The sequence below is a fragment of the Geotrypetes seraphini genome, chromosome 19 (genome assembly GCF_902459505.1).
Source record: "Geotrypetes seraphini chromosome 19, aGeoSer1.1, whole genome shotgun sequence".
In the NCBI taxonomy this organism is placed as follows: domain Eukaryota; kingdom Metazoa; phylum Chordata; class Amphibia; order Gymnophiona; family Dermophiidae; genus Geotrypetes; species Geotrypetes seraphini.
In genome coordinates, this window is record NC_047102.1 from 38614001 (window position 1) to 38637575 (window position 23575).

The 23575-nt window shown below is 42.8% G+C and overlaps 1 protein-coding gene across 4 annotated transcripts in view; it reads left to right on the forward strand.

The window, feature by feature from the left end:
• Positions 1–23575, forward strand: part of LOC117352014 (protein phosphatase 1 regulatory subunit 12A-like) — a 127764-nt gene that overhangs the window by 21256 nt on the left and 82933 nt on the right. For all 4 annotated transcript variants that reach the window (XM_033927980.1, XM_033927981.1, XM_033927979.1 and 1 more), the window contains exons 2-3: positions 15739–15869; positions 20437–20555. In XM_033927980.1, the coding sequence (XP_033783871.1) occupies positions 15739–15869; positions 20437–20555 (250 nt within the window). The remainder of the gene's footprint in view (positions 1–15738; positions 15870–20436; positions 20556–23575) is intronic.

Sequence of the window (23575 nt, forward strand, 5' to 3'; positions counted from 1 at the left end):
TGGACTCACAATCTGTTTAATGTACCTGGGTCAGTAGGGGACCAAGTGGCCTACTCAGGGTCATAGGGAATAATGTGGACTTGAAACCCCAACCACAGGGTGCTTAGGCTGTAGTTATAACACCTGCACCACACTCTCAGACATCGTATGGTAGAAAATAGCAGGCAACCGTTGTCTGATAGAGATGGCAAAACCTAGTTAACAAAGCATCCTATATAATAAAACTCTAAGCGCGCATACGCACTTAGGGTTTCGTGTTCCCTGCCGCTGTGGTGTGTGATCCGTGGCCGGATTCTATTTTAGGACGCAGCGGCAGGGAACACTCTGGAGCTTCCCCCCCCCTCACTCACTACGAAAGAAACCGCTGTCGCCACTGCCTTTCCTTCTGCTCCCCTCTTTGGAGTGTGCAGTGCAGGCCAACGGGGTTCCTGGTCAGCTGAATGCAGTCTCTGGGTGGCCGCAGCCTTAGCAAATGCCGGTCTTCCTCCCAGCTCGGGTCCAGAGCCTTTCCAGTGTCGTCGTCTTCCTCCCCCCCTCCCCGGCGCATCCGATCCCCCGTTGAGCCTCCCATCCGACCCTCCAACCACGGTCTGGCTGGCTCCCTTAGTCCCTTGCTGCCGCACCCCCTTCCCTTCCCACGGTCCCGACAAACCTCTTGACTCTAGCAGCGGACGCAGCACTCTAAACACGCTGCTTCGCGGCCTTCTCCTGCCCTGAATTGCTCTGCCAGTGACGCGGCAGAGGGAATCGCGGGCAGTAGAAGGCTGCGAAGCAGCGTGTTTGGAGTGCTGCGGTCGCTGTTTGAGCCAGGAGGTTTCTGGTCGTCTCGCGGTGGGAGGGTCGGATGGGAGGATAAATGGGGTCGGCTGCACTTCGGCGGTAGTGGCAGGGGGGGAGATGGAAACATGCTGCTTTCAAGGGTTCTACTGCACAGGGGGATGGGAGGGAGGGATATAAAAATGATAGGTTCTACTGTACAGGGGGGGAGGGGGGAGGCAAGCAGGCAGGCTGGCTGGCTTTGGGGTGGGGGGCACTGAGGGCAATAAAGACATAGGAGGCACTAAGGACATAGGAAGGTGGCACTGGGGGCACTAAGGACATAGGAGGCACTACAGGCATAGGAAGGAGGCACTGAGGGCACTAAGGACATAGGAAGGTGGCACTGAAGGCACTGAGGACATAGGATGGGACACTAAGGACAGGAAGGAGGCACTGGGGGCATAGGATGGGACACTAAGGACATAGGAAGGGGCACTAAGGACATAGGAAGGGGCACTAAGGACGGCACTAAGGACATAGGAAGGAGGCACTGAGGACATAGGATGAGACACTAAGGACAGGAAGGAGGCACTGGGGGCACTAAAGGCATAGGAAGGTGGCACTGGGGGCACTAAGGACATAGGAAGGTGGCACTGGGGGGCACTAAGGACATAGAAAGGAGTCACTGAGGGCACTAAGGGCATAGGAAGGAGTTACTGAGGGCACTAAAGATATAAGATGGGACACTAAGGACATAGGAAGGGGGTCACAGAGAGTCAGGCAGGCATGGCACAACAGAGAAATACAGGCAGGCAGGGGGCCAGGGAGACAGACAGAAAGAAAGACAGACGGGGCCAGGGAGAGACACAGACAGAAAGAATGACAGACAGCGTACACGGAGAGAGACAAAGAAAAAAAAAAGATAGACAGACATCTAATCTAGCACCCGTTAATGTAATGGGCTTAAACACTAGTTTTTAAAACATAAAAGGACAAAACATGGTATGGTGAGCGTAGAATGGCAGAACATAGTAAATCAAGCATGGCTGACAGTGTGAGACATGACTTGGCAAAAATGGTAAGGCAAACATGCATAGCATGAAGACATGCCACAGTAAACATTGAGTGGCAAACATAGTATGAGAGATTGTAGAATGGTGGACATCGTATGGCAAATCACCCTTTACAAGGCTTGATGGACGATATGGAAGGGTATATTCTTCTGTTCTGGAGTTTTATTAACTAGTTTAAATAACTTAGTGCTCCTTTTACGAAGGCGCGGTAGTGGTTTAACACGTGTAATACCGCGCGCTAAACCTCTGGCCGCGCTAGCCGCTACAGCCTCCTCTTGAGCAGGCGGTAGTTTTTCGGCTAGCGCGTGATTAAAAGTCGCGCGCGTTAAAGCCGCTACTGCGGCTTCGTAAAAGGAGCCCTTAATGATTATTAGAGCAAAAAATATTTTATTTTTTATCTTTGGGGAAAGGTGACCTCAAGTGCTTGCAGCTGTTTGACTTAAGAACTAATTTTATCAAGACAGCTTTATGCAAGCTCTCATTAGTCCCTTAAATTCCCCCTATATTGTTCCTACTTTTTTTTGTGTTCATTTTTAAATAATTTTTGTTTTCAATAATTTAACATATCTACAAAATTACTACTAATAATCATAAAGGAATAACAAAGCCTTTCTACTGAATTTTCTATGTGTTGTACTTAGCTTTGTTCCCCCGGATATAATTGATGCAATCTTCCCCCGGCTTTAAGCACAGTTCTTTATTGGATTTTCTTCTGGGCTGAATGATAATGTTAAAGTGCTCTACGGAACGCCCTCTTTTCACTCTACAAAGAGCTTCTTCAGGAGTTTTTCTATGAATGTGTGTTTTTTCGCTGGCCTGCCAGTATTTGAAACTTTGCTTTTCCTATCTCAGTTGCAAGCTTTCTAATGCTTCAAACCGAAGTCGATTTAAATGGCAATTCTGTGTGATGGCAGCCATAGAATGGTAAATACAGTGTATAGTAAAGTATAGTCTAGTGTATTAAGACAAAGATGGTGAATCTTTGTCCTAGTCCCTTGTCGGATCTCTCAGTAATTCATGATAGTATTGAGTGTCTGTTGGATAACTTCAACTACATACTTGTGAGCATCCAAAATTACAATGCTGATCCCCTTTTCAGCGGGATGGATTACAATGGAAGAGTTCATAGCTAAAGATCTAATATTTGCTTATTGTTTCTCATTTAGATTCCGTTTGACCTTATATGGACTAGATTCAATATAGTAACATATATAACAATATAGTAACATGAGGAAAAAATAGCCCGGGAGGCCAAAAACTTCAAGCCCTTTTTTAGATACGTGAAGGGGAAAAAACCTGCAAAAGAGGCAGTGGGACCCCTGGACGACAAGGGAATAAAAGGGTACATCAAGGAAGATAAACAAATCGCAGACAAACTAAATTCCTTCTTTGCCTCCGTCTTTACGAAGGAGGACACCTCAACAATACCTGAAGCGGAGAAACTGTTTACAGGAGAAATAGAGGACAGCCTCACCACAGTTGAAGTGAACTTGGATCAGATATACTACCAGATCGACAAACTTAAAAGTGACAAATCCCCTGGACCGGATGAAATTCACCCGAGAGTCTTGAAGGAATTGAAGGTTGAAATCGGAGAGTTATTGCAAAAACTTGCAAACCTGTCAATCAGAACTGGACAGATACCAGACGACTGGAAGAAAGCAAACGTCACACCAATTTTCAAAAAAGGATCGAGAGGAGAACCGGGCAACTATAGACCTGTGAGTCTTACGTCTGTCCCCGGCAAGATGATTGAATCACTGATCAAGGATAGCATAGTTCAGCACTTGGACACACACGACTTGATGAAACCCAGTCAACATGGATTCAGGAAAGGGAAATCGTGTTTGACGAATTTACTCCAATTCTTTGAGACCGTGAACGAGCAAATTGATAGTGGAAAGCCGGTGGACATAATATACTTGGATTTCCAGAAAGCGTTCGACAAAGTTCCACACAAAAGACTTCTCAGGAAACTACAAAGCCATGGCATAGAGGGAGATATACAAAGATGGATAGGCAAATGGCTGGAAAACCGAAAGCAGAGAGTGGGCATAAATGGGAAGTTCTCTGACTGGGAGAAAGTGACTAGTGGTGTACCCCAGGGCTCGGTACTTGGGCCGATCCTTTTTAATATTTATATCAATGACTTGGAAAACGGAATATCCAGTGAGATCATCAAGTTTGCAGACGACACAAAACTCTGCCGGGCAATCAGATCGCAGGAGGATAGTGAGGAACTCCAGAGCGATTTGTGTCGGTTAGAAAAATGGGCGGAGAAATGGCAAATGAGGTTCAACGTGGAGAAATGCAAGGTAATGCATTTAGGCAGTAAGAATAAGGAATACGAGTACAAAATGACAGGTGCAACTCTGGGAAAAAGTGAACAAGAAAGAGACCTGGGTGTACTGATAGATAGGACCCTGAAGCCGTCGGCACAATGCGCGGCAGCGGCAAAGAAGGCAAATAGAATGTTGGGCATGATAAAGAAAGGAATCTCGAGTAGATCGGAGAAAGTAATAATGCCGCTTTATAGGGCAATGGTCAGACCTCACTTGGAATACTGCGTCCAACATTGGTCTCCCTACCTAAAGAAGGATATAAAACTGCTGGAGAGGGTGCAGAGACGAGCAACTAAACTAGTGAAGGGTATGGAGAAACTGGTATATGAGGATCGACTTAAAACACTGGGATTGTTCTCCCTTGAGAAAAGGAGACTGCGGGGGGATATGATCGAGACCTTCAAAATACTGAAAGGAATCGACAAAATAGAGCAGAGAAGATTATTTACATTGTCCAATTTGACACGGACAAGAGGACATGAAATGAAGCTAAGGGGGGACAAGTTCAGGACTAATGTCAGGAAGTTCTGCTTCACACAGAGAGTGGTGGACATCTGGAATACTCTCCCAGGGGAGATTATTGCGGAATCGACAGTCCCAGGCTTCAAAAGCAAACTAGATGCATATCTCCTTGAGAAAGGCATATAAAGATATGGTGGCTATAAATAAACCAGGTGTATACCTGGCGGGGCCTCCGCGTGTGCGGATCGCCGGACTTGATGGACCGAAGGTCTGATCCGGAGATGGCGCTTCTTATGTTCTTATGTTCTTAACATAGTAGATGAAGGCAGATAAAGGCCCGAATGGTCCATCCAGTCTTCCCAACATGATTCAATTTAAATTTTTTCTTCTTAGCTATTTCTGGGCAAGAATCCAAAGCTCTACCCGGTACTGTGCTTGGGTTCCAATTTCCGAAATCTCCGTCAAAACCTATTTCAGCCCATCTACACCCTCCCAGCCCATCCTCCCCCAAATGGCCATATACAGACACAGACCGTGCAAGTCTGCCCACTACTGGTCTTAGTTCAATATTTAATATTATTTTCTGATTCTAGATCCTCTGTGTTCATCCCGCGCTTCTTTGAACTTCATCACCATTTTCCTTTCCACTGCCTCTCTCGGGAGCACATTCCAGACATCCACCGCCCTCTCCATAAAGTAGAATTTCCTAACATTGCTCTTGAATCTACCATCCCTCAACCTCAAATTATGTCCTCTGATTTTACCATTTTCCTTTCTCTGGAAAAGATTTTGTTCTACATTAATACCCTTCAAGTATTTGAACGTCTGAATCATATCTCCCCTATCCCTCCTTTCCCAGTCTCCTCATATGTCTTCTGGCACAAGCCTCCTATCATTTTCATCACCCTCCTCTGGACCACCTCAAGTCTTCTTACGTCCTTCACCAGATACGGTCTCCAAAACTGAACACAATACTCCAAGTGGGACCTCACTAATGACCTGTACAGGGGCATCAACACCTGCTTCCTTCTACTAGCTACACCTCTCTTTATACAGTCCAGCATCCTTTTGGCAGCAGCCACCACTTTATCACACTATTTTTTTGCCTTTAGATCTTCGGACATTATCACCCCCAAGGTCCCTCTCCCCGTCCGTGCATATTAGCTTCTCACCTCCCAGCATATACGGTTCCTTCCGATTATTAATCCCCAAATGCATTACTCTGCATTTCTTTACATTGAATTTTAGTTGCCAGGCATTAGACCATTCCTCTAACTTTTGCAGATCCTTTTTCATATTTTCCACTCCCTCTTCGGTATCTACTTTGTTACAAATCTTGGTCACTCTCAAACATATTGAACAGGATCGGCCCCAGCACCGAACCCTAAGGGACTCCACTACTCACCTTTCCTTTGAGCGACTTCCATTAACCACCACCCTCTAGCGTCTGTCCAACATCCAGTTTCTAACCCAGTTCACCACTTTGGGTCCCAACTTCATATCTTCAAGTTTGTTCAAGAGCCTCCTATGAGGAACCGTATCAAAGGCTTTGCTGAAATCTAAATAAATTACATCTAGCATATGTCCTCGATCCAGCTGTCTGGTCACCCAATCAAAAAATTCAATCAGGTTCGTTTGGCATGATTTACCTTTTGTAAATCTCTTTTACTAATCGCCTTTCTTCTTTAATTCAAACAGTAATACTTATTTCAACACAAGGCTGATGTGGTTAAGTGAACACTCAGACCCACAACTGAGTTCCGGTGAAAAAATCACGGAGCAGCTGTTAAGGAGACCATCATAGTTGTTCACAGTCTCCTCCACCAAACAAAGACTAAATAACACCAAATCAAACTTGAATAAAATAATATGAATAACAACAACTTAACTTTGAATGGTGTGGATGGTACACATAACTGCTCCGGGCTCCTCCGTTATTCTTATTACCGACCCCCCCAACCTAGGTTTCACCTGCTGGCTTCTTCAGGAGGGGTACTAAAATTACAAGATGACTCAAATTAACACTAAACCACACAGCTGACTTTCTCGATAAACTGAACATTTTGAAATACTCAATACACATTCTCTCTCCAACTTACCGGCACAAACACTCCATGCTGCGCACAGACGCGCTGCTGACGAAGGGAACTTCCCAGCAGGCCACGCTTTAAATACACTCCCTGTTACTGGCCACAACGTCATCACTCATTACGTCATGAATGAGAAATTATAATTGAAACCATTCAATATCGTTGTTTAATCCTGCGGGGGCCAGGGTATGCCACTGAAATATAAACTTCTGCTCCAAATAAAGAAGATATTGAGTAATGTTTCCAGTTTCTTTATAGGCACGCATAAGAACAGTGTATTGTAATTCCTGTATGGAATGCTGTTGCTCAATCCAATGGCTCACCAGGGGGGCGGATACCCGCTTGCATCTTATATTGCTCAAATGCTCGGCGATGCGGATTTTAATAGCCCGCCGAGTATGTCCTATGTAGTATAGCCTACAAGGGCAGATAATACAATATATTACTGCAGATGACAAACAATTGGTGCCTGTTCTTAAATAGAATTTCTTACCCCCTGTTTTTGGAATTACCACTTGGTCAGTGTTGAGGACATGAGAGCAATATACACACTGACGACAACATACATGGGGACCCTCTCTGTTCTGTAAAGCCATGTTGCCTCGGATCCTGTAACCCATTAGATTCAAGGAAGTACACTATCCTTTCTTTCAGCAACACTTCCATTATTTTTCCAACAACCGAAGTGAGGCTCACCGGCCTGTAGTTTCCTGCTTCATCCCTGTGACTACTTTTGTGAATAGGGACCACATCCCTCTCCTCCAATTCCCAGAAACCACTCCCGTCTCCAAAGATTTGTTGAACAAGTCTTTAATAGGACCCGCCAGAACCTCTCTGAGCTCCCTCAGAGATGACCAATTTCATCTTCCACTAAATGCTGAAAGACCCCCTTTTCGGCAGGACAGATTACAATGGAAGAATCCATAGCTAAAGATCTAATATGTAATGTAATTTATTTCTTATATACCGCTAAATTCCGTTAGGATTCTAAGCGGTTTACAGAAAAATAGACAATAGGGTGCATTAAAATTATAAGTAAAATAGAAATTCCCTTACTGTCCCGAAGGCTCACAATCTAACTAAAGTAATATGTGCTTGTTGTTTCTAATTTATAGTCCACTAGCTGATGCCCCGGCGTTGCACGGGTATTTAATTATAGCAATAACACTGTAAATGGATTCAAATAAAGATACCTTATAGTGGTGAATGAAATTATTTTTTAACAGCTTTATAAAAAGTACAATATTCAAATTATAATGTGAAATATTTGACAAAATGAATACAATACAACTAACACAAAACTTGATTATAAACAACATTTTTAGTTTCACCTCCAGGAGCAAGAACATATAAATTCTTGGGTGAACCCACCCTTGAGCAAGCAACATAGAGTTGTCCATGGGAAAAACAGGGGGATCTTAAATCCACTCCACAGTATGTAATAGTCTGTCCCTGTGATTTGTTGATTGTGATAGAGAATGCAAGTCTCACTGGAATTTGCAATCTCTTAAACTGAAAAGGAAGATCTGTTGGAATAAGTGGCATCCAAAAGTTTCAGTCTTGATTTAAACAACTCAATATGTGGAAACTCAGGTTGAAAAGAAACTCCATGCAGTTTTTTCCCGGTTCAGAATGGAACCTGTGTTCCTAGTTCAGCATATGTGAGTACTCATGTAATGTAATAACATTATGAACTGGGGTGCATGAAGGAAACAGTTACAAACACAGTTAGAACATACAAACTCTATATGTATGGTGTCCGTGGTAGAATAGAAACGATGTCCCTAGTGGTTATAGTGTCATAGAAAGTGTTTTATAGTTGGAATTACTGTGAGAATGGCAGCTTTTTACATCCTTTCCATTGACATGAAAGGGTGAAATCTGATTTTATGTTTGTAGCTCCGCCCACGTGTGCAGGTGGGCCGCGAGACCCCCAGAACATATCATCCCAGGTAGTGAGGGATCTGCATACCAAGTTTCGTTCAAATCGGTCAAGCCGTTTTTGCGTGATCGCGGCACATACACACATACATACCTCCGATTTTATATATATAGATTTAACCTTATATGCACTAGATTCAATCTGACCAATTTCATGCTGAAAGACCTGCAATTGAGGATCCATAAGACCCGGAGGGTTCTATGTAAAAGATCTATGTAAAAACCTTTGTGTTTCATTCTCAACTGTGTCTTAAAAAAAAAAAAAAAAGGGCCTAATTGCACTTTATGATGGATTTATACAGGTTGACCTGTGTGTACTTTAGAGGGTTGTAATTGACCTGGGGCAGAAAAGATAATCTCTGTTCCAGTTTTCAGATCATTTATCGATATAGTCCCAGTCCCAGTACAGATCCCTGCAGTATTCCACTATTCACCCTCCTCCATTGAGAAACGTGGCCATTTAGCCTTACTCTCTGTTTTCTGTCTAATAACCAATTTCTAATCTACCTCAGTACATTGTCTCCTATCCCATACTTTTTAATTGTCTCAGGAGGAACTTTGTTGAAAGCTTTCTGAAAATCTGGATACACTGGCTCACCTTTTATCCACGTTTATGCACACTTTTAAAGAAATGAAGCAAGTTGGTAAGAATATACTTATTCTGATCCATTAAGCCATGTTTGTCTACATATTCTGTAATTTTATTCTTTATAATAGTTTCCACTATCTTGCCCAGAACTGAAGTCAGGCTTACCAGTCTGTAATTTCCCGGATTACCCCTTGAACCTTTTTTTAAAACTGGTTTTACATTGACTACTATCCAGTCTTCAGGTACTACGGACAATTTTAGTGACAGGGTACAGATCACTAACAGCAGATCAGCAATTTTGTATTTGAATTATTTTAGTACCCTGGAGTGTATACCATCCGGACCAGGTGATTTATGTCTCTCTTAACTTGTCAATTTGGCTCAATACATCTTCAGGTTCACCAAGATTCCTTTGAGTTTCTTTGCATTGTCACCCTTGAAAACTATTTCTTGTTCAGGTAGCTCTCTTGCATCTTTTCTAAAGACTGAAACAAAAATTCATTCAATCTCTTCGCTATGGCCTTGTCCTCCCTCAGTGCTCCTTCATGATCTAACTGCCCTATAGATCCTCTCACAGGCTCTCTGCTTCTGATATACCTGAAAAAGTTGTTACTGTGAGTTTTTGCCTCTGTGGCAAGTTTCTCTTCATATTCTCTTTTAGCCATCTTTATCAATACTTTGCATCTAACTTGCTAGTACTTATATTGCTTTTTATTTTCTTCATTTGGATCCTTTTTCCATTCACTGAACAGTGTTCTTTTGGCTTTAATAGCCTTTTTCACATCACCTTTTAACCATGCCGGCTGTCATTTGCTCTTCTTTCCACCTTTCTAATATGTGGAATTCATCTGGTCCATGCCTGATTTAAGATTCTAATCTTTTTTGTCACGAGGCGTTTGCAGTGAGCCACCTTTTTAACTCAGTGCTTGCGGGGGACGTTGGTCCTTCGCGGACCGGCGAGAGATTTTTGCAGACCGGCGGTTGAAGAACACTGCCCTAGGCTAGAGGAAAGAAGGGATAGAGGAGATACCGTATAGATATTTAAATACTTGAATGGTATTAATCTACAAACAAGTCTTTTCCAGAGACGGAGAAGCAGTAAAATAAGAGGACAAAATATGAGGTTGCAGGGTGGTAATCTTAAGAGTAATGCTAGGAAATAGTTTTTCATGGATAGGGTGGTGGATGACTGGAATGCTCTCCCTGTGGAGATGGTGGAGACAAAAACAGTGACAGAGTTAAAAAAATGTGTGGGATAGACACAAAGGATCCCTAAATAGAAAGAGGATAGTATCCACACAAAACTCATAAGATCATTGGGTCAGCAGCTATAATTTTGTTCATGATGCTTAAGTACAGCCCCAGCAGTGGGGAAGTGAAGCTGATGTTGAACGGACTTGTATGTTCATTGTCCAGTATATGGCAAGAGAGGATGGGTTGGAGTTAGCGGTCTGTGTCCTGTATATGGCAAGATGAATAGTCACTAGATGATGAGTGGGAGACTGTGTAAGTCTTTATCTGCTGTCATTTACTGTTCTTGAGGTAGGCTTGGGAGAGACCTATGTTGTGTCTAGGGGGGTGGGGTGGTGCTGAGCCAGGGAGGACTGAATATAAACCATGACCTCCATTTTAGGGCTATATTTTTTTACCTAAAAATCTATTTATATTTGAGTAAATAGGATACTGGAGTTGCCATCTAAGCTTTGCTAAAATTTGTTTGGTTCCATTCTTCCCATACAAAATTTCTTTTTGTTTATCTCATGCATTTTTAAATTCCATTACCATTGTACATTAGAAATAACAACTAATGACAATTTTTGACTCCACTGATGCAGCGTGTCTGGTGAAATGTGGCCACATTGAGCATTCACCTTGACAAGGTTGTTGGTTGATGACTACATCAATTTTTACCAACTAGACATTTGCTTTTTGGTGCTACTTTCTTCCATGTTGCCTGCTGCTAACCCGGATGCCTCTCCTTTGCTGCAGAGAAGCTTCCAGGTTACTGGAAGGCAACCTGTGTAAGTCGCTACCAGTGCTAGGACCTTAGAGAGAGAGAGAGAGCTATGAGTGGGAGATGGGGAGGGAAGGAATGAAATATGCTGCACAAACTGATATGGATTAAAAAAAAAAAAAAAAGTAAAAAATATGTGTTGTTACACATAGGGGTGGAAGGAGGAAGGGAGAGAAGCTGCATGGAGGTTATTGAGATGTTTGACCTAGGGCACAAGGCAGGGAGAGAGGGATGGTGGACAGTGAGAAAGAAACAGAATATGTCAGTGGAAGGGAGGAAGGGAGAGAATGCTGCACGGGGTGAAGGGGAAGAGAAATACTGGATCTAGGGCACAACGGAGGGAGACACAGAGATATTGGACATGGGGATGGATGAGAGGGAGGGAGAGATAACACAGGATATAGAAGAAAGAGGGAGATGTTGGATCCAAGAGCAGAACGGAGTGATGGAATGAAGTCTGACAATGGGTGTAAGGGAAGAGTGGGAGAAATGCTGGACCCTGGGAAGGAAGGGAGAAGGGACAGGGAGATGTCAGGCTACAAGGGTGGGAGGGAATGAAGAGAGAGCAGATACTGGGGCTGTAAGGGTGAAGGAAGGAAGACACTGAGAATGGTAGAAGCCTGAGGGATAGGGGAGGAGGGGGGAGGAGCTGAAAAGTGAACAAGAGGAGAAGGGTGTGAGAGGCAGAAAAGAACTAACACAGAATGATCAATATATCGGAGGCAGATGTAGTGAGGGAATAGATAGGAGAGAGAAGAAAAGGCAAATGAACAGCAGCCGCTTGCAGGAGAATTAGCAGACAACAGACAGAAAAGCAGAAAAGAGAAACTGGAAAAATAAAATGTCCAGCCAACAAAGGTTTTGAATGTTTTAAATGGAATATGGCTAATAATTAGCAAAAATATTGTTTAAATTTTGACAAACTTGCAGAATTTTGAATTTTTCTGCACAGAATTCCATCGGGAGCAAGCTTCCTTAGTTGGGCTGTGAACATCCTGTACATGTTGGCTACTTAACGTCAAGTAACAGCTCAACCCAGCCAAACAAAAAGAAAAACAAATAAGGCAAAGCATGCAGAAGCCCTGCTTTAGGAATGCTTTCCAACCTAGATTCGTAGAAGGTGTGTCTGTGGAGGAAGTTGCAATAATGAATATGAGGGAGTATAGGACTGAATTGGGAGGGTAGCTATGTATGGAGTATGTTTTTGTGTGGGTAAGGGATGTATGGGTGTGAAGGCTCGGCTGTGGTATGGCTGTATGTGGTAGTGTATGTAGTGGTATTTGTTTTTTAAAATAATTTATATTCCGCATATCCTACAATTCTATGCAGATTACAAATTATTCAGGTGGGCTCCCACTCTATCTAATGTACCTGGGGCAATGAGGATTAAGTGACTTGCCCAGGGTCCCAAGGAGCAGCGCAGGATTTGAACCCACAACCTCCGGGTGCCAAGGCTGTCGCTCTAACCACTGCACCACCCACTCCCCCTTGGATTCTGAAGTTGTGTATGTGTGAAGGGTTGTATGTCTTGTTCTTATTTGCAAGCAGTTGGTTCCATGCGTCCCGTGCCCTCCTCCCTAGATCAGGGACCCCTCGTTCTGTTTTCAGGGACCTTCTACAAAATATTGCACAAGAGCCCCGCATCTTAACTTAGGTCAATGCTGGATTATGTTGGAGAAGGAATGGATCGAAGATTTGAGTTCAGAATGATTGAAATAATTTGGCTTGCTTCCTTTCACCGCAGTCTGTCTGTGTTAAACGGATATGAAGTGTCTCTCACTCTTAAGCTTCTTTTGTTGGTTCATAGACAACGGCGCGAAAGACAAAAGCGCGCGCTGCACAAAATTACAGTTTTTAGGGGATCCGACGGGGGTTTTTGTTGGGGAACCCCCCTCAGTTTACTTAATAGACATCGCGCCGGCGTTATGGGGGGTTTGGGGGGTTGTAACCCTCCACATTTTACTGTAAACTGAACTTTTTCCCTAAAAACAGGGAAAAAGTTCAGTTTTCAGTAAATGTGGGGGGTTACAACCCCCCACAACGCGGCGCAATGTCTATTAAGTAAAGTGGGGGGGTTCCCCCCCACACCCCCCCGTCGGAGCCCTAAAAACAGTAATTTAGAGCGGCGCGCGCCTCCGCGCTGTGCTCAATTGTCTGGGCGCGCTTTTAACCTGACACCTATTTTGTTAGTTTTCCAGTGCAGAGTGCTTGGCTTTCTGTAAACTGTTTGTAGGTTTCACTTTACTCGCTAATGAAACCAAATTCTGATCAGCTTATAATGGAAGCAAAGGTTGCAGCTGTGAATCAAGAGAAGCTCTAGGACACTGGTTCCCAACCTTGTCCTGGAGGACCACCAGGCCGATCGGGTTTTCAGGCTAGCCCTAATGAATATGCATGAGAGAGATTTGCATATAATGGAAGTGAGAGGCATGCAAATCTGCCCCATGCATATTCATTAGGGCTAGCCTGAAAACCTGATTGGCCTGGTGGTCCTCCACTGCTCTAGGATACAATCTTGCGCTCTCTGTAGTATTGACTAACATCTGTGGGCAGGTCTTTGAATCTCTCTTTCTTAGGTTATGCAGTTGTGTTGGGTAATAATTCTTCAGCCTTTCTCAGTGTAATTGATCATCCATTGACTCTTATGCTTCTTGAATCCTAGAGTTTGTTTCAATGTTTGTCTTTAGATTGGGGAAGGGTGTGTGCTTTTGTACACAAGAAAGCTTTCCTGATTATTAACCGGAGTTCTTTTTTCGTTTGTTGTTTTATTGTATTAGTTCTCTTGTAGTCAGAGTAGTATAGCAAACATAAGAAACCAGTGGTCTCCAACTCAAACCCTTTGCAGGGCCACATTTTGGATTTGTAGGTACTTGGAGGGCCCCGAAAAAAAATAGTTAATGTCTTATTAAAGAAATGACAATTTTGCATGAGGTAAAACTCTTTATAGTTTATAAATCTTTCCTTTTGGCCAAGTCTTAATAATAATATTGTCATTTATAGCTAAAGAGACAGATGATCAAGAAACTGTTTTATTTTACTTTTATGATAAACATACTGAGGGCCTCAAAATAGTACCTGGCAGGCCGCATGTGGCCCCTGGGCCGCGGGTTTGAGACCACTGATCTATCTATCTCTGTCTCTATTTCTATGTTTTACAGCCAGTTTGATCAGGTCTAGAAACCTTTGAGGCCCACAAGTTTATGAAGTTGGCCACCTGGTTTGATTTCTGACTCACTTTCCCATTGATCTTGGGCACGTTCCATTGCCTATCTGTACTCAACAGGGAGTCTGTTCCAATGATCCACCACCGAAAGAGTGGTGGATCATTGGAACAAACTCCCACCCCAGGTGATAAAGGCCAGTAGCGTAACGGATTTTAAGAAAAAATGGGATACTCACGTGGGATCTTTAAGGGAGTAAATTCAGGGGGGGGATACTTGGAATGGGCAGACTTGGTGGGCTATAGCCCTTTTCTGCCGCTTTTTCTATGTTTCTATGTTTCTATGTTATGGGCTATCTTAAAGCAGAGATAGTGAAGTCCTTTAAAAACTATACAATATTTAGAGGATTTCTTTATCCAAGCTTGTAATTTCATAAATTAGTTTAGTCACAACCTCTCGCAGTGTCAGAGAGTAACTTTATGTAATGATTAATTGTAACACTATGAATGACCCGTTCTGAGCTCTTTGGGGAGGACAGGATAGAAAACCAAATAAATAGATGCTCTTATTCAGAAATATCAAAAAACTGACTTTCACTTGAATGAGCGACCTGTCTATGGAGGGTGCAGAGTTTCATGTCTCTGAGCAATTAACAATTTTTTGATCACCCTCCATAGACAGGTCGTTCATTCAAGTGAAGTCATTTTTTTGGTATTTATATTAGTAATTTTCTGACTCTAATCTAATCTAAACCTTAGGTTTGTATACCGCATCATCTCTACATTCGTAAAGCTTGACTCTTCATTTTTTCAATTATTATCCCTGTAATTTCTGAAGGAAACTTATTCAGAATTAAGCAGACAGATGTTAGACAGATGTCTGTGTACAGTCAGTCAGAAGTATTTATGGTGTGGCCCAGAACACCACCACCTTCACTTCCATAAATTTTGTATGAGTTAATTCTCTTGGGTTTTGCTAATTTTGTCTCGCAGTTCAGCAAAATATTTTTTTCACAATCCCTTTTTCCAGATTCCCCCCCCCCCACCCACACTCTTCCTCTCCTTGCTCCATGTCTGCCCTTTCTCTATCTCATTTCTCTCTCATCTTGACAAACCTTAGCTGCCAGTTCCTCAAGATCCCAGGTTAAGCATGTTCTTACCTGCTCCAGAAGTGAACCTAGCCCTAATGATGGGAGTGACAGTATCTGTTACACACAGTGAGCTGCTGTTTGTTCACCTTTCCTACATCATTCTTTTCTTCATTGTTGAGCTGGGCAGTGATATTCTCTCTCCTTTTGTCCCACACAGGCTTGTATTGATGAGAATTTTGACATGGTGCAGTTTCTGGTAGAGAATGGTGCCTACGTAAACCAGCCAGACAATGAGGGCTGGACACCCCTCCATGCAGCCGCTTCTTGTGGATTTGTGGAAATTGCAGCGTGAGTAGTGTGCAGATCAATAAAGATATGAAGTTGTTGTCATGAGATGAAACCAGAGTCTTTAAACAAGCATCTAGGACAGAGCTTCCCAAACTGTGGGTCATGACCCCGAGTGGGGTTGCAAAATCCACATTTTGGACAGCAACCTGGCGAGCAGGCCGGAACCTCCCTCCCCCCCTCTCCCCCACAATCTCATTGGCCTGTACATCCTGATGAGCCCGTGCTATTATTAAGCTTGGCGGGCTTCACAGAAGACAGGGCACGATGGCTGTGATGGTTGTAAGATCCGAGAAGCAGCTCCATGAATGGAAAGGTAGGCCTGTGCTTTCTGTGTGGTTGTGATAATGAGCCACAGAAAGTTTGATAAGCACTGATTTAAAAAATACAAACAGAATCGCAATGGCTTTTGGGTAGTATTCCTCAATATTAAGAAGCTCCAAGCACAAACTATAAATACTCGTATACAAGTCCTGAAGTACTAGGTAGCATTAGAAAAGAGCTTGATTTGAGTGACTTATTGAATGTAATTACTTGACTTCTTAAATCTGAACTCAGGCTCAGATGCACTAAAGTCAACAATTGTCTAACGATCGTCGCTAAACCAGTTTTTGACTGGTTTAGCGACAATCGGATTTGCCAACCCAATGCGCAAAATGGCTCACCGCATGGTTTTGTGCACGATCGCTCATTCTCTGATCAGACCGTGCAAATAAGGTCACTAATATTGAAATGCCATGTAAACTTGCAAAGCGTTTGATGCTCTAATATGGCTTCCCGATGCAAGAAAAAAAAAAGTCATTGCTTTTAGCAATCCGAAAAAAGCGACTGGTCAAGACCAGTAGCTTACCTGTCCTGCCCATAGTTCAGTCCTGAAATTAATATATTTATCCTTTCATTAATCACAGAGAACTATTATTACCATCCATTACTAAATACTTAATTGAATCCAAATAATAATGTGAAGTGCTCAGACCCACAACCAACGTGCCAAGTGAGTAGACACAGCACAGGTTGCCAAAGGGACCATCATAGCATTCACTGTCCCCAGCCGCCAATTCAAGAAAGCAATTACTGAATAAATTTTTTTTAAATAAACTTGAAGACTTATCTGAATCTCCTTGGCGGTAACAGCATAACTACTGGCAACCTCATGAGTGTAGTGAATTTAGTGCTTATGCATTCTGTTTGCTGCCCTGTTGAGTAGACCCCCCCCCTGGAACATTGGTTGTTGGTCTGAGCACTTCACATTATTATTTGGATTCAGTTAAGCATATAGGAATAGCTGGTAGCAATAGTTCTCTGTGATTAATGAAAGGATTCATTCAGTAGTGTCACAGATAATATAGTAGTTTCCCTAAGTATCCCTCCTGTCTCTCTGGGTGCGTCGCTGTCGTGGAAGCAGCCGTCATCGTTGGGGGGGGGGTCAGGGACCCGCGGTTGTCATCACGGGGGGTATAGTAGTTCGTCATCGGGGGGAGGGGGGGCGAGTCGCTTATTTTTTACGGGGTAGATATTGTGCATGTGTAACCCACGCATAGCATCTGTGTCCATTAAAAAAAGGTGTGTGTATGTACACACACACACACACTGTAACATACCATACCTTTTTTTAATGGACACAGATGCTATGCGTGGGTTACACATGCACAATATCTACCCCATAAAAAATAAGCGACTCACCCCCCCCTCACCTGATGACGAGCTACTGTACCCCCAGTGATGACAACTGCGGGTCCCTGACCCCCCTCCCCCCGACGATGACGACTGTTCCCATGACAGCGATGCACCCAGAGAGACAGGAGGGATGGCCACTCCCTCCTGCTTCAACAACCCGGTTGTGCATCCAGGCTACCTGGAACCCCCCCCAACACTTCCCCCCCTCAACTCTCCCCCTGACACCCCCCTCCCACCACCCCACCAACAAGACCCCAAAAGACAGCCCTGGTGGGCTGGAGGGGTTAGCTCGGAACCTCCCTAGCTCAAGAAACCCCCTCAGCCCCTCCGCCAAGCCTCGTCATAGAAGCCAGCAAGAGGGATGCCCCTGTTGCCAGCAGGCTTTCCTCTTTGAAATGGCAGGCCTTCCCCTTCCTGGTGCATCCTGGGGTGCGGGGGTGTCCATTATTGTTGGGGGATTTGGGGATCCACAGTTGTCGGGAGAGGTGTGACGGCTGTGGTCTGGAGGGGTGTCTGGCATGACTTTTAAAAAAAAATGGGGTCAGATATTCTGCATGAGAAACACACACAACATCTGTGTCCATTAAAAAAAAGGGGAAAAAAAGGTTTCCTGCCCTAAACAGCTGAATGGCAGGAGGCTGCTTTGGGGCTTCCCCTGCCTCTCAGCTGTTTGGCTTTCCCCTACCAGCTCTGCGTATTTGTGAGAGTCACTCTCACAGCGATTCATCGGCAGGATCAGACAGGGATTACAATGAACCTCCACTCAAATCATTTGCGTGCAAACGTGTTTGAGCATCAGTTGCTCTTTTGGAATCAGCCAAAAATTGGACCGCAGAAGACCCACATGGTCTTACTGACCCTGTTTAGTGCATCTAGGCCTCAATCACTTATACAGATGCACATTAGATGTTTCCTTTTTCTAGTGAGTTTAGGATCTAAGGCCTGGATTCTCAAAACTTACCGTGCCTTTAACAATTGTCGCGAAAATTGGTTCCAGCTGGTTTAGCTTGCAGTATTTTACCGTCTGATTGTCAGAATGGCTCACCATGGACTTTTCTGAGCTTCCTAGCAGCCTCTGACTCTGTCATTCAAATGTAGTACAATGAGAATATTACTATTAAAGTGGTAGTAAAATGGGCTCTAATATTTAAGAACATAAGAAGTTGCCTCCGCTGAGGCAGACCAGAGGTCCATCTCGCCCAGCGGTCCGCTCCCGCGGTGGCCCATCAGGCCCATTGCCAGAGCAATGGTCCCAGACTATCCCTATAACCTACCGCTACTCCTATTTGTTCCCCTCAATTCCTTTATCCTCTAGGAACCTATCCAAACCTTCTTTGAAGCCTTGTAACGTGCCAAGTACTCTGGGTGATTCTCTATTGTCGCCGGGTGATTCTCCAAACAAAGCACTGGCTTTTAATGGCCAAAATTACCGGCTGGGCTGGGGGGTGCCAGTACTGTGAAAAGTGCATCTCACACATGCGTGTCCAGCTGTAGTTCATGATAAAAAAAAATTTTAAACCCACACTATTTACATAAATTATTGCAATAGAGTGATGGGAAAAACAATCTCAAAAGCATGCATGTCCAGCATGTGTATTAGAAGCATGTATTAAAGGCGTGTCTTATACGAGTCGACGATTGCACCTCCCCTCCATCCACCTATGACGCACCTATGACGCACCTATGATTGACACGACAACTTAGTGTTGCTGGCAGTTCTCCGCCCCTCCTATCCACCCATGCCTCTTTCCATGGGCTGTTCTGCACATGTGCCAATCGCTACCATCAGCAACTGATCTTATGTAAATTTGATGAACCTCTGTGAACCTGATTTGCATGCGAGGTTCTTCGAGAATGACTCATCTTTTTTGAATCGTTAGATTTACTGCCGCCACAGCGACACATTAGATTTTAGAGAATCCAGCCCTAAGTTTTGTAGCTGTAGCAGTGGAGAGTTAAACGACTTGCCCACTATCACAGGGAATGCTGCTGGGAGAAGCTGGATTTGAATACTGGTTCTTAGCCCACTGCTCCAATTACTAGTCTGTTGTACCATTCCACCTCCTGACGGTGAAAGGGGATGTGTGTCCTGAAGGAAAGAGAATGTGAAGGCACCCATAGTTGGGATGTGATGATAAGTGTCTTTTGCTGGAGAAGATTGAATTTCTTTTTTGACAATTTAGAGTGCCAATGCTTCCTATAACATTAAAAATGCAATTAACTGCAATCAAAATTTTAAATTAATCATCATTTAATTATGGGATACGGAAATGCATATTTAACAACATAGCCATGTTGTTCCCATGGCTATGTTGATAAATATGCATTTCCGTATCCCATAATTAAATGATGATTAATTTAAAATTTTGATTGCAGTTAATTGCATTTTTAATAGCTGCCCTTTGACTGCCACGCCACTATTCAAACAGTTAACTGGATAGTGGCAGTGTTCAGCCTGCTTAGGTCACAAGTAGTGAGTTGAATATTGGGTGGTAAGAGGATAGTTTTACTGATCTGCCCTCCCAGGCCTACTTTAAGGATGTCATAGTGCTGTAGTGTAAAATGGGCAGGAGCAATCTCTAGTTGCTCCTGCCTATGCTGGCTTTGGATTCAAAATGGCAGCTATGACCTGTTGTGGTAGAATGGACAAACCACAGAACTACCCTAAGGCATCATGGCATCCTTAAGCTAGGCCTGGAGGAGGTTCTTTGGGAGTGGGTGGATGTGCTCCCATTACCTCTCATGTCAGTGTTAACAGTGTGAATAATTTTAATCACCATTTGCATGTTAATTGTAAATGTTAACACCAATTCATCAACAGCACTACTTAAAAAGTATAGGTAAGGGATAAAGCAAATTTATTTTATGATTTTTGCTCCTGTTTCTTGGGCAGGTATCTTATAAAACATGGAGCAAAGATCGCAGCTGTTAACAGTGAGGGAGAGCTCCCCCTGGATGTGGCACATGAGAATGCGATGGAGAAACTGTTAAAAGCCGAGATCAAGAAACAAGGTATGAGGGAGGGCATAGACACCAAGGTGAGGTCCTGGCAGAGCATGTTACCTATTTCATGGCAGGACAATATTACAGAGGAGACTGATTGAATGATACTATTGGACCTTGGAAATAAGGATTTGCTATGACTGGACTGAATTAGGTTATGTGATGAAAAATACTCTTCTTTGGTTCTCAGGCTCCGTCCTTGGTTATTGATTGGGTGCAGAGAGAGCAAGAAGATTCATATTTAGAAAATGCTTATGACTTTTGTTTGTTACTATTTTCCCTAATAATTTCTTTAAAGTGATTTTTTTTTTGTTTACTTTCTGAAATTTTAACAAATTGAAACCTTTTTAAAACCCAAAATAGCATCATGCAGCAATATCTTAGTTTAGAAGAATGAAGGTGACAAATTATAATAAGAGAACAAAGTTAGTTAATAAAAATGGGATATTTTAGTTGAATACTAGGGTTCAACGTTAGATATGCTAAATACTGGTAACACTTTAGGCTTCAAAGTAGAGAGTTGCAAGGGGACTGAAATGTCACCCATCCCTGCTAATTCCCACTGGAATCTAACCATCCCTGCCCTTACCTGCTAAAATCCACTCCATCCCTGCCCATCCCCACAATTGATATATTACATCTCCACCCATACCCGCAAGAGTCAATTTTTTTACTTATTTTCTTGCAGCCCTTTGTTTCCTCCTGGCCTCTTTGTTTATCATTTTGTTAGTATGCTTATGCCAAGGCAAGAAATATCAGGAAAAATGAAAAGAACAAGCCCCTATGTGAAAACCACAAGAAATAGAAAAAGGGGAGAAGGGGCAGATCTCTGGCCTTGCCAATTAAAAAATGTGATCACAAAATATAATTTCCCCAAAACTTTTATTATGAACAATTAATCAATCAGTTCTAGAAAGCATCCAATCTTGCACCAAAGGGCTTGTGATGATGAATGGACTTGACAAAGGTCAGTGTTTCAACAGAATGCCTGCGTCAAGAGTCACAATGGCTTTCGCACTGTCAATAGTACAGAAACACTATTGTTAACCAAAGGATCTGATTCTTTTGCAATTTGATATTTCTGCTGCTTTAGAATCAGTAGATCAGAGTCATGGTTTTCAGGCATTTCTGGAACTGTCCTAGCACGGTTGACTGAATTTCTGTGCAAATGATTACACAGGGTACAGAAGAAGAGTAAATTCTTTGATTTTTGGCAACCAGAGTGCGGTGTTCCACAGGGCTCACCCCTCCTTCCTTTATTATTCAATATATACCTAAGATCTTTAGGACACTACTTAACTTCTTTAGGCCTATATGTATTGTCGTATGTTGACAACATCTTTCTGCTATGCTCAGTTCTGAATTCATACTCCAAAATGCTTGATCAACTGCTCTTTTTTGCTGAAATTTATGGAGAATTTAGAAAACATCTATAAACACATTTATTTTTGAAGTACCTAGGTAGTTAACTTGTAAAAATTTTATACTATGTAATTATTAGATTTTTAGGGTTTTTAGCTATTGGTTCTTTAATCTTCATCTGTTTTTTATTGCATTTTAAATTATGTAAACCGCATAAAACTTAACGGCTTTGCGCTATATAAATAAACTGTTATTATTATTATCAAAGGCTATTGGTGTGATTGACACATGGTCTGCGGATAATCTCTTCAAATGAAATAAGCAAAAATCTAAACTTATCTGGTTGGCAACTTTGAAATCATTCCTTGCAAATGTTTCAAACTATCTACTGGTGAAACTCGCCAAATTGAAAATGATTCCAAAGTATAAGGTGTCATTCTAGACTCGGATCTAATTATGAAGAATCGGGTACATTTTCTTGTTAAGAAGCTATTCTACAGATTAAGCCAGTTATGAAGTATTAAAACATCTTTAGACTATATTGTTGCCTCCAATTAACTACTGTAACTCACTATACCCCCCTTTTTACAAAAGTGTAGCGCAGTTTTTAGGGCCATCTGTGGCAGTAACAACTCCGACTTTCATAGAATTCCTATGAGCGTGAGAGTTGTTACCTCTGCTTGTGTTATTTTCAAATATGAAAATTAGGGGGACAAGTTACACACAATGTAACAAGAGTGAAAATGTACATATAATAGGAAAAAGAAAAAATCACTCTATGGACCTGTTCAAAGAGTAAAGTTGTATGAATGATGTAACTCAGTTCACCAAAACTTGCTCAGAATCAAGGAGGGGAAAACTGGGGCAAACCCCAGAAAAACCACCTCACAGCCCAATCATCGCATGAAGGGTAAACAGTAACATTATATCATTCCGTGTATGCTTTATATGTTGTAAAAAATGTTGACGTTGAGCACTATAATGACTAGGTTGTTTTTTAGTCAAAGAACTAAGCAAACTTAACTTGCAGCTTGCGGGTTCCGACGTGCACGTTTCGATCCTGCCTCAGGGAACACACAGGAATAGGTGAAAAAACACATGCGATAGGTGCAGAGATTCAAGATGGACTATTGTCTCCCATATAGAAGCGCAAGTGGCGCGGGTTAACTGCCTCTCAAAGCAGTTAACCCGCGCCACTTGCGGATAAGTGGTTTTTTAATCTGTACCCTTGTCCTCTCCTGCCAGCTCCAGACTCTGTCCTTTCTGTCTTGCCGCACCATAATCCTGGAACAGATTGCCTGGGTTCATACGCCAAGCTCGATCTCTGGCAGTGTTTAAATCTAGGCTAAAAGCCCACTTTTTTGAGTCTGCTTGTAATTCCTAGCTCTTACCAATGTCTGTTTTATCGTTCCCTCTGTGAGAAATTCCTTAACCTCTATTTGTCCCATTTGTCCATTTTGATTAAATAGTAAGCTCTATCAAGCAGGGATTGTCTTACATGTTTAATGTCTGGTAGCTCTATAGAAATAAGTAATAGTAGCTATTTATGACAGTACCACCGTAACACCATCAAACAATGCATTAACAAACATGCCAACACCACCCTTCCATTAATCTTATATATTAACCCCTATAGCTTATGACGTCCTCATTTTAATAAAGCCTGA